Source organism: Hemiscyllium ocellatum, chromosome 24, assembly GCF_020745735.1.
Source record: "Hemiscyllium ocellatum isolate sHemOce1 chromosome 24, sHemOce1.pat.X.cur, whole genome shotgun sequence".
Taxonomy (NCBI): Eukaryota; Metazoa; Chordata; class Chondrichthyes; order Orectolobiformes; family Hemiscylliidae; genus Hemiscyllium; species Hemiscyllium ocellatum.
Genome location: NC_083424.1, coordinates 29165221 through 29181594, shown reverse-complemented (window position 1 = coordinate 29181594; position 16374 = coordinate 29165221). Strand labels below are relative to the sequence as shown.

Sequence of the window (16374 nt, the reverse complement as noted above, 5' to 3'; positions counted from 1 at the left end):
CAGGAACTGGCATTCTAACATCAATAGGCTGCAAACTACTATCTTATTAAGTATCACCTGCTTTGTGCAAGCTTTGATAAACATAATGAATTCTGCTAAACCTGAGAAAACATTCCTGAACCTAGAGTGGATCGTATAGCTGATCAGGATCAATAAATATTAGATGCTATTTCAAACTCAGCCAATAATTGTAATTGATGTAGGTCTAACTACTAAAGTCAAAGCATATCCCAAAATGTTAGTCTGTTTTATAGAACTATAAAAATGATCAACAAGGCATCACATACCTTCTGATGTTTCTCTATAACATCAATTTTCTACCATGAATGTATTCAGCAAAAATTCAATAAAACAGCGTCAGGTAAGTAGAAATTCCCTTACTTAGTTGAGTACGTAACCTCCCACTTTTTAAGATTCAAGGTGTTTGTGCGAATCTTACCTTGGAAAGGTTCAAAAGTGTCCATGAAGTCCAGATTGGGCTGTAGTGGAATCAATCCAGGCTGAATCATATCAGCATTTCCTGCATGTGCTGTTGAAAGTATCAGGAGGATTAAGTAATACCTGGATAACACATTTTGCTAACTAACAATTTCATCATTGAATACTTTACGTTAGGAGCAATATGCTTTGTATTGTACAACTTGTGAGAGGAGACACGACAAAAAGACAAAGACTCACCCTTTACAAGTTCATCATGTAAGATAACTGTTCTAGATTACTTACAGTGTGGAAACAGGCCCTTCGGCCCAACAAGTCCACACCGACCGCCGAAGCGCAACCCACCCATACCCCTACATTTACCCCTTACCTAACACTACGGGCAATTTAGCATGGCCAATTCACCTGACCCGCACATCTTTGGACTGTGGGAGGAAACCGGAGCACCCGGAGGAAACCCACGCAGACACGGGGAGAACGTGCAAACTCCACACAGTCGCCTGAGTCGGGAATTGAACTCGGGTCTCAGGCGCTGTGAGACAGCAGTGCTAACCACTGTGCCACCGTGCCGCGCACTTGCAAGTCTACAGGTGTCCTTCATTATTCATTGAAATGGAAGAATTAAAAGAAAAACTTGCATTTATATTTCTTCCTTCATGGCCTCAGTACATTCAAAAATGAACCAACATACAAGACATTGAAGTTAGGAGATGATAATCCTTTACTCCTTTTTTTTTTACATGCTCCAAATGATTTCTCATCTTTAGTGGCATCATAAGTTCTCTCTCCTGAGCTCACTGCCTTCTTATCCTTCCTGAATCTGTTCTATCGTGTAAACTCTCCAATCCAAATTCAAACCACTTCACAGTCCTGCTTATCCCATATCAACCCTGTTATGTAAACTCTGATATTTTCTTGTATCCCTCACTACGCACATTCCTCTTCCATCCCAATCCATCTATATTTTCCTCAGAAAGAAATAAACCCCCAATTCACATACAACTCCATGTCCAGCATCCTGGCTGAACTCTTGCTTCTCTGCTCATAACATTTTTGCAGTTAATGATTTGATCAACAATACCTGCACTTCCACTTGTGTTCCCTATCAATGATGACATACATCATCTTAGTCCAATAAGATCCCAATTTTAAAATTCTTTTCCTGGTTTTCAAATCCAATATGGTCTTATCCCTCTTCATTTCTGTAATCTCCTCCAGCCCCACAAATCTTTGTGATATGTGTGCTCTTCTAAATCTGACATGTTTTGTAATGGATTTTAATTGCTCTATGAATGACGGCTGTGCCTTCATTATCTCGGCCCCGGCTTCAGAGGACCCTTCCTACAGATCTTGCTCCTTTTCTACACTTTCCTCATTTAAGACACAACATAAAACCTACCTCTTTGACCAAACATTTAGAACATAGAACATTGCAGCGCAGTATAGCCCTTCGGCCCTCAATATTGCATCAATCTGTGGAACCATTCTACACTATTCCATTTTCATCATATGCTTACATGACTACATAAATACCCTTAAAGTTGGTGAGTCTACTACTGTCGCAGGGAGGGCATTCCACACCCCTACTATTCTGAGTAAAGAAACCACCTCTGACATCGGACCTAATCTATCACCCCTCAATTTAAAGCTATGTCCACTCATGCTAGCCATGACCATCCAAAGAAAAAGGCTCTCACTGTCCATCCCATCTAACTCTCTGGTTATCTTATGTGTCTCAATTAAGGCAACTCTCAACCTTCTTCTCTCTAATGAAAAAAGCCTCAAGTTCGTCAGCCTTTCCTCAAAACACCTTCCCTCCATACCAGGCAATGTCCTGGTAAATCTCCTCTGAACCCTGTCCAAAGCTTCCACATCCTTCCTATAATGTGGTGACCAAAACCGTACGCAATCCTCCAAGTTTGGCCGCAGCAGAGGTTGTACAGCAGTAACATGACATTGTGGCTCCGAAACATAGTCCCTCTACCAATAAAAGCTAACACAACGTACGCCTTTTTAACAACTGTATCAACCTGGGTGGCAACTTTCAAGGATCTATGTATATGAACACCAAGATCTCTCTGCTCATTTACACTGCCAAGAATTTTACCATTAGTCCAGTATTCCGCATTCCTATTGTTCCTTCCAAAGTGAAGCATCTCACACTTTTCCGCATTAAACTCTATTTGCCATCTCTCAGCCCAGCTCTGCAGCTTACCTACGTCCCTCTGTAACGTGTAACATCCTTCCGCACTGTCCACAACTCCACTGACCTTAGTGTCATCTGCAAATTTACATCCTTCTACACCCTTATCCAGGTCATTTATAAAAATGACTAACAGCAGTGGACCCAAAACAGATCCTTGCACTACATCACCTGTAACTGAACTCCAGGATGAACATTTCCCATCAACAACTACCTTCTGTCTTCTTTCAGGTAGTCAATTTCTGATCCAAACCGCTAAATTACCCTCAATCCCATGCCTACTGTGGGGAACCTTATCAAACACCGTGCGGAAATCCATATACACCACATCAACCACTTTGCCCTCATCCACCTGTTTGGTCACCTTCTCAAAGAATTCAATAAGATTTGTGAGGCATGACCTACCCTTCTCTAAACCATGTTGACTATCCCTAATCAACTTATTGCTTTATAGATTATTATTAATCCTATCTCTTATAATCTTTTCCAACACTTGACCCACAACCGAAGTAAGGCTCACTGACCTATAATTATCAGGGTTGTCTCTACTCTCCTTCTTGAAGAAGGGGACAACATTTGCTAATGTCCAGTCTTCAGGCACTATTCCTGCAGACAATAATGACATAAAGATCTAAGCCAAAGGCTCTGCAATGTCCTCCCTGGCTTCCAAGAGAATCCTAATTGCTAACACCTCCTCCTTGTGAACTTCAATCCTGTCTAATCTGGTAGCCCGTATCTCAGTATTCTCCTCGACAACATTGATTTTTTTTCCAGTGTGAACACAGACGAAAAATATTCATTTAGCACTTCCCCTATCTCTTCGGACTCCACACACAACTTCCCACTATTGTCCTTGGTTGGCCCTAATCTTACTCTTGGCATTCTTTTGTGGGTAAACTGTTTGTGAGTCGAACATTTGGGCATCTGACCTGTTGCTGACCTGACCTATTACCAAAACAAACCAGAGCACCTACTGGACGAACACCTAATCTTCCACCAGGGAACCCTACAGCCTGGAGGACTCAACACTGGGTTGTCCAATTTAAAATAACTTCCCTCCCCAACCCCCAGCTCCCTTCCCAGTCCCTCCTCCTCCCTGCCATCGCTGCCTGTCACCTACCGGATTCCATCCTCCCACTGATCAACTAGCTTCTACCCTCTACCTGTCTTCACCTATTCCCACTTCACCACCCTGCCTCCATCTCCCCCTTTAACTGCAGCTTCTCTCAACAGTCAGCCCCATTCCTGAAGAAGGGTTACACCCTAAACGTTGACATCTGCACCTCCTGATGTTGCCTGGCTTGCTGTGTTCTTTCAGCCTCCTACCTGTCTACCAAAGTCAATGCCATATTTTGTTTCAAAATACTATGAACTGCTGATTCAGATTTTTATTAAAAACTTCACTTATGGGACACGGTCATTGCTGGTTGGCCAACATTTATTGATCATACCTAGCTGTCCTTGATAAGATGATGATGAGCTGCCTTTTGAACTGCTGTAGGCTGACCCACAATGCCCTTAGGGAGAGGATTCCAGGATTTGACCCAATGAAGAATTGGTGATATATTTCCAAGTCAGGATAGGGAGAGGCATGAAGGGAAATTTGTAGGTGATGGTATTCTCATGTACCTGCTCCCCTTGTCATTCCAGATGGAAGTGGTCATGGGTTTGGAAGGTTCTGTCCAGGATCTTTGGTGAATTTTTTAAGTACATCTTGTAAATTGCTCATACTGCTGCTACTGAGTATCAGTGATGGAGGAGTTTATATTTGTGGATGTGGTACCAAGCAAGCAGACTGCATTTCCCTGGGTGGTGTCAAGCTTCAAGTGCTTTTGGAACTCCACCTATGTAGGCAAGTAGATAGCATTCCATCAAACTCTTGATTTGTGCCTGGTAGACAGTTGACAGGTTTTGGAGAGTCGGGAGGTGAGTTACTCACCACAATACTCCTAGCCTCTTGTTGCCACTGCATTTCTGTGGCGAGTCCAGTTGGTAAACCACAGGAGGTTGACAATGGGGGATTCACTGATGGTAACACCATTTAATGTCAAGGGCTGGTGATTAGATTGTCTCTTATTGGTGATGGTTACAACCTTGCATTTGTAGGGGACAAATGTTTCTTGCCACTTGTCAGCCTAAGCCTGGATAATGTCCAGATCTCTTGCATTCAAACATTGACAGCTTTAGTATCTTAGTCATCGCAAATGGTGTTGAACATTGTGCAATCATTGGCGAACATCCCCACTTCTGACCTTACTATGGAGGGAGGTCATTAATGAAGCAGCTGAAGACCTGGGACAGCACCTGAGGAATTCCTGCAGTAATGTCCTGGTGCTGAGATGCCTCACCTCCAACAATCATCACCACTCTCTTATGTGCCAGGTATGACTCCAACCATTGGAGAGCTTGCCCACCTGCTTCCCATTGATATCAGTTTTGCTTGGGTTCCTTAATGCCACACTCGGTCAAATGAGGCCTTGATGTTAAGGGCCGTCATTCTCATCTCACCTCTGCAACTCAGCACTTTTGTCCTAATTTGAACCAAGGATGTAATGAGGTTAGGAGCTCAGTGGCCTTGGCAGAAGCCAAACTGGGCATCACTGAGCAGATCATTGCTGAGCATAGCACTTTGATGACACCTTCCATCACTTTGTTGATGATCAAGAGTAGACTGATGGGACAGTAATTAGCTGGGTTGGAATTTCCTGCTTTTTAACATACAGAACACACCAGGACACCTTCGACAGTGTTGGGTAGATTCCAGTGTTGTAACTATTACAGGAACAGCTTGACTCGTGAAGTAGCAAGCTTTGGAGCACATGTCTTTAGCATTATTGCCGGAATGCTGTCAGGGCTCATAGCCCTTGTAGAATTCAGTGCCTCCAACTATTTCTTGATAACATGTGGAGTGAATGAAATTGGCTGAAGACTGGTATTTCTGACATTGGAGACCACTAGAGGAGTCAGAGATGTAACATCAATTTAGGACTTCTGGCTGAAGACTGGTATAAATGGACTGATGTGTTGGTTTCTTCCATCATTGAGGATGGGGATATTTGTGGAATCTGCTCCTCCAATGAGTTGTTTAATTGTTCCCCACTATTCATGGCTGGATGTTATAGGACTGCAGAGTTTAGATCTAAAGTGTTGGTTGTGAGATCATAGAACTCTACCACTTACTGCTTATACTGTTTGGCAGCTTCACCAGGTCAAACTTTATTTTTAGATATGCCCAACATGCCAACCTGCACTCTCCACTGAACCAGGATTTGAACCCTTGCTTGATGGAAATGGTTGAATGGGGTCTGTGCTGTGCTGTGCTAGGAGGTTGCAGATTGTACTGAAGTACAATTCTGCTGTTGTGGGTAGCCCATTCGAGTTGCTAGATCTACCTCATGATTAATCCACCTAGCCTGCACATCCCTGGACACTATGGACAATTTAGCATTGTAAATCCATCTAATCAGCACATCTTTGGACTGTGGGAGGAAACTGGAGCAGACAAAGGAAACCCACATAAACATGTGAAGAATGTGTTCAAGGCTGGAAATGAAACCCAGGTCCTGGTGCTATGAGGCATCAGTGCTAACTACGAAGCTACCATGTCATCACAATGTCAACATTGACAACTCCCAGGGCAACCTCTTCCTGAATGTATACAACTGTATGCCAGCTCTGTTGAGTCTGTCCTGCTGATAGGACAGAACATATCCAGGGATGGTGATGGTGGTGTCTGGGAAATGGTCTGCAAGGTGTTGATTCTGAGAGTATGACTATGTCAGCCTGTTGCTTGATTTGTCTGTGAGACAGCTCTCACAATTTTGGCACTAGCACCTGGATGCTAGTTAGGAAGACATTGCAGAGTTAACAGGGCTATTTCTCCATTGTCTTTTCCAGTGCCTAGCTGAGGTCAGTGCCTAGCTGAAGTCGATACCATCCAGATCCGTTGATCCGTCCAGATTCATTTCTTTGTTAAGACATCATAGTGATTGATACAACTAATTGACTCGATAGACTATTTCAGAGGGCAGTTGAGAGTCAACCACATTGCTGTGACTCTGGAGTCACATGTATGCCAGATTTCCTTCCCTGAAGCACATCCGTGAACAAAATGGGTTTTTCCGACAATCGAAAATGGTTTCATGGTCATCAGTGATTCTTAACATGAATTCACATTTGACAATCTGCCATGGTGGGATTTGAGCACGGGTCCCTAGAACATTAGCTGCGTTTCTGGATTAATAGACTAGCCATAATACCACTAAGCTATTGCCTCCACTATTGTAGTAGCAAGATCCTGATAAAGAATCTGATGTTTCAATTAGATTTTCTTTCAGCTTGTGCTTGTTTTACCTAAATGTGCCAAAACCAAGTAATGTCTCTATGCATTACCTGTGAACGTTGTCACCATGCACATGAAAAAGCGAGAAATTTACCTGCAGTCAATTAAAGCAGGTAAGATAGCACAATCTCAAGTAATTTTTTTAAAATAAAGTTTAGTTAATCTAAAACAAATAAAATTCCCTGCTGATTGCAAACAGATATATGTATCACAGGATTTTTTTTCAAGAAGGAAAACATCTAAAGAAAATTAGCAACACTTGTAAAGCGTAACACTTTTGAAAAAGGTTTATAATGTATCAAAACATGCCTAGTAAGTGTCACTAACCAATCTCTCTTGGGTTGGGCCAGGCAACTGGATGGTGTGAGGACAAAGTTGAAAAAAGTGTGTCAGAGAATTCAGACATTAACATGTCCATATCCAAGAGCTGGTCCTCCTCCATGGGGACAGGTGTATCATTTCCTTTCCGTTTTGCACGCCATGCTGCCAAGTCATCATCTTGAAACGGAATATAACAGGCTTCGGGGCAGCCATCGTCAAATCCAGAAAGCTGTATACCATTATCCAATATTACAGAAAGAATAGTTAGTGTAACTTAAAACAAAAATGCTTCAACATTGATGGGAATATTCTTTCAATAGGTCTATCAATCAAATACTTTTCACTCAACAAATATTAAGAAACAGTTGAAAATGTGTTGCTGGTTAAAGCACAGCAGGTCAGGCAGCATCCAAGGAATAGGAAATTCGACGTTTCGGGCATAAGCCCTTCATCCATTCCTGATGAAGGGCTTATGCCCGAAACGTCGAATTTCCTATTCCTTGGATGCTGCCTGACCTGCTGTGCTTTAACCAGCAACACATTTTCAACTGTGATCTCCAGCATCTGCAGACCTCATTTTTTACCCGAAAATATTAAGAAACAGACAGCATTGCCAGCAGTAACTGAAATTCTGAACTTGATAGGTTAAAAAATTCTCATTACCAACTCAAACAAAAAAACAGCTTTCACCCGAAAAGAGGAAAAAAAGCTCAGCTGAGATTCCCAGACACCACGAAGGCTATCCTTGGCTAGACTACTGAGAATTGACTAAATTAAACATGCCCTCTGATCACTAGCACGTTGCCTTCTACGGAAAGGTCAACAAAAAATCGAATGGTTTTCTGGTTTTGAACAAATTATGCAGTCTTGCATGTGTTTTTTTTTAAAATACTGATTTAAAAAATCAGAAACATTCTAATGCAGCCATTACATTTTTGGTACACTTTTAAAAACGTAAAAGGACTCAAAAAGAGTAACGTCTCTGAAGTAAACATAGAATTAAATCCCAAGATTAATCATTCATGCTCCGTTTCATTTGAGAACTGAACTCTTAGTTCTTGACTGGCTTAAGAGTTGGAGCATCACACGAGAATGCTTCAATACCTAAGTAGCAGGATAGAATGCCCAGACCCAATGTACAACTGTCATTGTTATTTCTGCAGGGAGAAATACCCTAGTATTGTTTCTGATGTATTACTTTTAAAAGAAACAGGTGGATGAAAGGGGCAATCAAACCATTGGAGAATGGAGTGGAAATTAATTTAGTTTTAACCTCAAAGCAAATTAAATCCCAAGATTCAAATCTTTCCTCCCATTATGTTCTAAAATAGCGAGGAGCAAATATATTGCAACTTATTAAATTATATTTAATGGAAGACCACACCTGAACATAGGAATTTTACAAGTCAAAAATAAGTAGATGTTTACAATCAAAAAAAGCACCATAATGGTTTAAGACACTCAAAATGAAGTTTGGAAAGTGATTCAATTTTATATCCAGCAGATGGCAGTACTTTTATGCCACAATCTAACATTTCTGTTTTCAAGAAATGGTCAAAATAGTTTTTACTTTAACATTTGTAAGTTCGTCAAGCTTTGTAACAAGAGTACTGCGGAGTTGGAGGTGGGCAAGGATAACGAAAGATAAAACTGAGACACAAAGCAGGAAATGGAAGAGCAGTGAGTGAACTTTGTTGACTGCAAAACAGGCGATCTTAAGAAAGCTTCTGAAGGCAAGTAACATTTGAACAAAGCTCAGGGGATTAGAATGAAAGAATTCAAAAGCACAGGACCGTGATGGGGAACAAGGAACAAAGGAGGAACAAGGAGCTGTTGAGGACATAAACACAGTTTTCATCAGAAGTTCAGGATAACAACGACATGAAGACATAGGGTGCAAGGTTCCCAGAGAGAGAGAGACTGAGACTTCCGGTAAAGGCTATAAAATGAACTTGTTGCAAGATCAGAAGCTAAAAATGGGCTTTAAATGGTGGCCAAATTTATCCATTTGGCAAGAAGAGTGCTTGTCCTTACAGCCAGTCCATGTTCAAAGAGCTCGCCAAGTGAGAAGTTATGAGCCTTCAAGTAACCCTTGCTGCAGCACCTGAACATTGTATGCTAATGCACAGATTTATGCAAACATACAAATCGTATATTTAATAGTTGCTTTCTAGAAGATTCATTAAAAATATATTTGGGCGAGTCTGAAAGTATTAACAATAATCAAATTTTAAATGTGTTATGGACCAGATCAAACCTCCTCAAAATATATTAAGTAGATAACCTTTAAAATAAGAAAAGGTTAGAATCTAGGCCAAGTGTAAGGCGTTGCATTCCAAATGCAATTTGATTAATCAAACTACTCGACTTTAAGCAAAACATAGTATTTTTACACTACAGTTAAAATATAGACAAAATAAAAGTAAAAAAGAATTGACTGAACAGCAATTCTATCAAAATGCTTAATGAAATAGCATAAATGTATTAACTACTAATAATTAATTGGTCCTACATAGTAACATCCCATAAATACAACCTTGACAAAGGTAAATTCAATAAAATAGGTTGTCTCACATGTAATTCTAGCAGCAGGAAGAAATCCCCAGCTTTTAGCTGTAACGGAGAGGGGAATAAGAGCTTCCTCATGCAGCTTCAAGACCCCTGCTACTGCAGAAAGCTAGAACTAAAAATCCTGGTACTGTGGGAGCTTGACCCCACCCATTCAGGAAGCTTCTATTGTTCCAACTTTTAAAACAAACAAGACCTCACAAACATTTTACTTTATTGGCTTTGAGCAGACTGCACTGCATCTCTATCTCAATTTTTCTTCCTAAAGAAAGCCAGAACAAACTGCACCTCTTAAGATCATAGTATCATCATAAGTGCAAATATGAAAGTGGTCAAAATCACTCTTAATTTATATGTTCAATGGCAATCTTTAGATCCCATTAAATTTTACAAGAACCTTTAGCTATAAAATACATCATTTACTTATAGACAGTGAGCAGAATTGTTATACACTACCAGCAGAACAAAGTCCAATCTTGGTATCAGATCATACCATTGACATGTCAAGCTTAACCAGGTGACATATTTAAAAATAGCTCACCTTTAATGGAATATAGCAATCTTCATTTTAAACTTACTTTAATCAAACTTGAAAGATCTTCATCTTTGTGCTTCTGTAACTGGAAAAGAAAAAGAAGCGAAAAACATATCAAAGAAAAATAGATCACTGTGAAATGTTGTTTGCAGAAACTCTGAGAAGTTATCCTTTCATTCTATTTGTAATGGATTTTTAAACTCCCTGAAGAACAAACACATTTTCAAGACACACTGCTAAAGTAAGAAAATTTGCAAAATTATCTCATAGCAAACAACAAACAGCATACCCTTTTCTTGAAGTATGTGCGCCATTTGTGATATTCTCTTATTACAATCTCAATTCTTCTTTTCCAGAATTTTCCTTCCGTTACAGCTGCCTAAGAAAATAATGAGATTTGTTAAAACCTCACCTTCAGACAGAATTTGATAGATTGTATGACATATCCAAAATTATGCATCCTGCTAACTAAAAAACGAAAACTTGGAAATTAAGGAGATGTTTTGCTTGGCAGTCACAGGCAAGTGAAAAATTCTTGTGATATTAACACACAAAGAAACTTGAAAAGTTAAGCAATAAACAAAAGCATACAGAACAAACAAATCATATGCAAGAGCTATAACAATCAGCGTTTCAAAGGATAACTGAATTTTTCCATTAAATTATTAGGGTCTCAATTATCTTTGTTATACAGAACTTTCAAATGTACATACTTCTGGTCGTCGAGGTTCATCAAACTCGATAGTTCCATCCAGGGGAGTAACAAAGTGACAAACTGGATTGTCACGTTTTTCTACATCTAAATGAAAACAAAAGATCGTTACATTGACAATATTATAATACCGGCAATACTTTTTCAAAGCCAGTCTTGCTGCAGTCACAGACCTTAGTTGCTCCTTTTGGAAGTGGGCGGGGAGGAAAGCAGAAGGAATAAACCAGAGCTCAGCAACGCTATGTGGTCTGCAGTGAGGTGGAATGATGATGAGGGGATCACACAAAATAATCAGAGATGAAAAGAAATACATTATTGATAATGATAGGAGGGCCTAGATTGGGTTGGGATACCTGGTCGGCATGGACGGTATGAACCAAAGGGTCTGTTTCCATACTGTACATCTCTATGACTCTAATCAAGTTTAGAAGATAGTCTAAAAGCAACCTGTGGATCAACATGCAAAATGGCCACCTGGTTGCAATTTCAGTCAAAAGGTACATGAAGTTTTACGTTAGCTTGCAGTTTTCTGTTGGGATCGCTTATAACTTCTCACTCTTCCCAAGGATCTAAGGATTCCAGCATGCAGACTGACGATCCAGGTTGTGAAAAGAATGGTCGCACAGGTAAAATATCAGAGAGCTTCTACTGCATATGGTATTGGGTTACGAGCTTAAGCCAAAGTCTTTAGAGATTAGAAACTTTGGAAGCAAATTGGAAGGAGAAGTTATGGAACTTCAAGATTAGGAACCATTTACTCTTATAATGATAAAAATAAATCTACAATTCAGAAATATACGGTCGAAGCTATATCATTTTGACAGGGAGAATACCAGCTTCAACAAGTAAATAACAGTCAACATGGCCATTTATACAGGAGGATTAAGTCATCTGATCACTTTGAAACTTTGAAAAATGTAATAACCTGCATTGTCCTGATATGCTTGGTCTAAAAAGACATGCAAACAATAACAACAGAATCCTCCATTGCAATTTGGTATGGTAACAGAAGGCTGCTATAGGTAACCATTTCTCTCTGAAGAATTTTCCATCAGCAATATGGTTATTCTTGTGAAAATATTTCAAAAATTAGCTTGCTTCCAGTACTACTTTCCAAAAGTATTCTGTTAACTAACAAATATCTGCCATTTTTTGCTTCTGAGAGTCAATGAACAACAGCTTGAGGACCATCATCTATCATTAAAAAAATTGAGAGGGGGAAGAGCAAAGGAAAGAGATTTAAAAAGCCAAGCCTGTATAGATCAGAATACTCCCATTTTAAAAAAAGGTCAAGTTCATCTCATCTTGGCGATATTGAACAATGAAAACTTACTTATGCACTCTATCATTCTGGTGAATAAAGATAAAGTTGAGTTTAAAATCTTACTTAGCAAAAAAAAAACACTTACCTGATAGGGCACATATATTGACATTGTACAGAAGGAGATTTGAAATGTAAGAATGGGAACACCGGGCTCGAATACACAACAAACACAAGGTAGGGAAATGAACTAGTACAGGAAACACTTGTATAAGCGCACTTCATCAAAAACTATAAGAACAAATTATTAGCTGAGAAAATAGAGCCACATGAGATTTTACTCACATTGCATGTACCATGCCCTCCAGATAGCATTGTTTAGTCGAATTTTGTCTCTCCATAGAAGTTTTAATCCTTTGAAATTTTTCCATTTAGGCGAAACCAACTTTCCGCTACAAACAAATGGATATCAACAGGAGTTTCAAAAAATTAAATAAGATACAAGGTTAGTTGAAAGAATGCAACTAAAATGATTCATTTGTGAAACAGCAAGTAGTCTGACAACAAATCTGTGACTAGTTGAATGGACATGTGTGCATTAATTTGGGCTCATGTTACCTTTGCTCATCTTTAACATTCACAAAATGCTGATTCCATTACGGAACACACAAATGAAAGGATCTATTCAAAAGCAACAGCTAACCAAAACTGTGAAGTGCAGATGGTACGATGGCACATTATTATGCAAGGTCTGCTGGCCGAAGTGTGGAGGACACATCTGTTTGGGTATGTTGGAGCAACAAGAAGCAAGTATGAAGGATGTAATCAGAAAGGTGGTACATGTGGAGTAAAGTGCAACATTGAAGACATACCTCAAAGTCATATTCACAACAACATTTAAAGGTTGACTATTGGGAAGTGGTGTATTCTTACAATGAACACATAAGATGAATCTCAACTATCAAAAAAGAGGTACAATTTTGTCAGGGTTGAAAATGCAAAAGAAAAACAGGAATCAAACGGTCCACTTTAAATTTTAAGAGGGGAGTCAAGAGGCTGGTGTTTAACCCAGTCACAAGAAGTGGGTTTATCATTTAAATGCTGTAGTAATGCCTAATGCCTCCATTTTAACAATCATTCTATTTTTAATCAGAAATGATCAGAGAAATTTGGCAGCTAAAATGGAAAAAAAAGGCTGAATCCATGAGGTAAGTACCCAAATGTTCCCAAACCACTATCAGAAATACCCCCTGCCCCCTCAACACTGCCAGACTTCTCAGCAGGCACCTTCTACCATAATGAGGAAGCCCACAACTCTTTCCTCACCCTCATACAGAATGTTGAATGCCCACCACCCTCTGTGTGAAGTACTTACCGCGTGTATCCCCCTTAAACTTTCCACACCTCACTTTGAAAGCATGACTGCTCATTATTGAATCCTTCACCCTGGGAAAAAGCTTGCTTCTATCCACCCTGTCTATACCCTTCATGATTTTGTAAACCTTAATCAGGTTCCCCTCTCAATCTCCTTTTTTCTAGTGAAAATAAACCTAACCAACTCAACCTCTCTTCATAGCTAGCACCTTCCATATCAGGCAACATCCTCGTAAACCTTCTCTGCACCCTCTCCAAAGCTTCCACATCCTTTTGGTAATGTGGTGACCAGAACTGTACACAGTATTCTAAATGCAGCTGAATCAATGACTTGCCAGTTCTTATACTCAATACCCTGTCCAATGAAGGCAAGCATACTATATGCCTTCTTGACCACACTATCCACCTGTGCAGCAACCTTCAGGGTACAATGGACCTGCACTCCCAGATCTCTCTGCCCATCAACTTTTTCCAAGGCTCTTCCATTCACTGTATAATTCGCTCTAGAATTAGACTTGCCTAAATGCATCACCTCTCATTTGTCTGGATTGAAAGCCATCTGCCAGTTTTCCGCCCTTATGCTTTCTACCACTCCACCAATCTTTGTGTCATCTGCAAACCTGCTGATCATACCAACAGTGCCCATTTCTAGATCATTTATGTGTATTACAAACAACAGTGGCCCCAACACTGACCCCTGTAGAAAACCACTGGTCATCTTTCTCTGTTTCAAGAAACTCCCTTCAACTACTAGTCTCTGTCTCCTGTTACTCAACCAGTTCTTTATTCATCGAGCTAGAACATGCTGCACACCATGTGACTTCACTTTCTCCATTCGTCTACCATGGGGAACCTTATCAAACACCTTACTAAAGTCCATGTATATGACATCAATAGCCCTTCCTTCATCTAACAACTTGGTCACTTCCTCGAAGAACTGTATTAAGTTGGTAAGGCACGATCTCCCCTGCACAAAACCATGTTGCCCATCACCGATAAGCTCATTCCTTTCCAAATATAAATAGATCCTATCTCTCAGTACCTGCTCCAGCAACTTCCCCATCACTGACGTCAGGCTGACTGGTCTGTAGTTACCTGGAATATCCCTACTATCCTTCTTGTTCAGGGAGACAACATGAGCAACCCTCTAGTCCTCCGGCACCTCATCTGTATTTAAGGATGCCACAAAGATATCTGTGAGGGCCCCAGCTATTTCCTCTCTTCCCTCCCTCAGCAACCTGGGATAGATCCCATCCGGTTCTGGGGATTTGTCCACCTTAATAGCCTCTAGCACACCCAACACATCTTTCCTACTTATGCCAACGTGATCCAGACTAATCAAACTTCTCTCTCTAATCTCAACATTCATCATGTTCCTCTCCTCAGAAAACACTGATGCAAAGTAATCATTCAGAATCTCACCCATTCTTTCAGGTTCGGCACACAGCTTTCCTTCATTATCTTTTAGTGGACCAATCCGTTCTCTAGTTACCCGCTTGCTTCTTATAGAAGAATAAAATGCTTTGGGATTTTCCTTAATTCTGCTCGCTATTTCATGACCCCTTTTAGCCCGCTTGATTCCTTGTTTAAGACTTGTCCTACTCTTCAGATATTCCTCCAGGGCCCGTTCTGTCCTCAGCTGCCTAGACCTTATGTACACTTCCCTTTTCCTCTTGGCTAGTCGTACAATTTCTCCTGTCATCCACGAATCTTGCCCTTCCTATCCTTTGCCTTCACAGAACATGCCAATCCTGCACTATCTTTGAAAGCCTCCCACATCTCAAATGTGGACTTCCCTTCAAATAGCTGTGTCCAATCCACATTTCTGAGCTCCTGCCTAATTTTGATACAATTGGCTTTGGCCCAGTTTGGCAATCTTCCCTTAGGACTACTCTCTTCGAGTATTGTAAAACTTACAGAATTGTAGTCACTGTTCCCAAAGAAATTCCCCACTGCAACTTCTACTACTTGCTCTGGCTCGTTCCCCAGTACCAGGTCCAATATGGATCCTTCCCTTGTCGGACTATTGACATACTGCTCGAGAAAACGCTCCTGGACGCTTCATACAAATTCTACCCCATCCAGATCTCTGACGCTAAGTGTATCCCAGTCAATGTTAGGAAAATTAAAATCTCCCATCACCACTACCCTATTGCCTATTCATAATCTGTTTACCTATTTGTTCTTCTATCTCACATTCACTGTTGGGAGGTCTGTAATACAGCCCCAACAATGTAACTGCACCCTTCTGATTTCTCAGCTCCACCCATAATGCCTCACTATCCAAGACCTCCATAGAGTCCTCCTTTAGCACAGCCGTGATATCGTCCCTGACCAGCAATGCAACTCCACCCCCTCTTTTACTTCCCTCCCTGTCCTGTCTGAAACATCTATATCCTGGAATATTCAGTTGCCAATCATCATGCCCTTCCTTCAACCAAGTCTCTGTGATGACAAAAATGTCATACTCCCAGGCACCAATCCAAGCCCTAAGTTCATCTGCCTTGGGAAGTATGAAATTTATATTTTAACCTGTACTGCCAGCTAGTTCACATTTTGCAACTCAGTCTAATAATTCTGCATATCTACTACAATCTTACCAAAAGTTCCAATGACAAAA

The 16374-nt window shown here is 40.4% G+C and overlaps 1 protein-coding gene across 2 annotated transcripts in view; it reads right to left on the bottom strand.

Annotated features, from left to right (window-relative positions):
* The window catches only part of mlxip (MLX interacting protein), a 118859-nt gene that overhangs the window by 61574 nt on the left and 40911 nt on the right, over positions 1–16374 (bottom strand). The window contains exons 2-7 of one of the 2 annotated variants that reach the window (XM_060843641.1): positions 12726–12832; positions 11121–11206; positions 10697–10786; positions 10451–10492; positions 7311–7533; positions 440–529 (exon numbers count right to left, since the gene is read on the bottom strand). In XM_060843641.1, the coding sequence (XP_060699624.1) occupies positions 440–529; positions 7311–7533; positions 10451–10492; positions 10697–10786; positions 11121–11206; positions 12726–12832 (638 nt within the window). The remainder of the gene's footprint in view (positions 1–439; positions 530–7310; positions 7534–10450; positions 10493–10696; positions 10787–11120; positions 11207–12725; positions 12833–16374) is intronic. The other variant, XM_060843642.1, reaches the window with a different exon arrangement.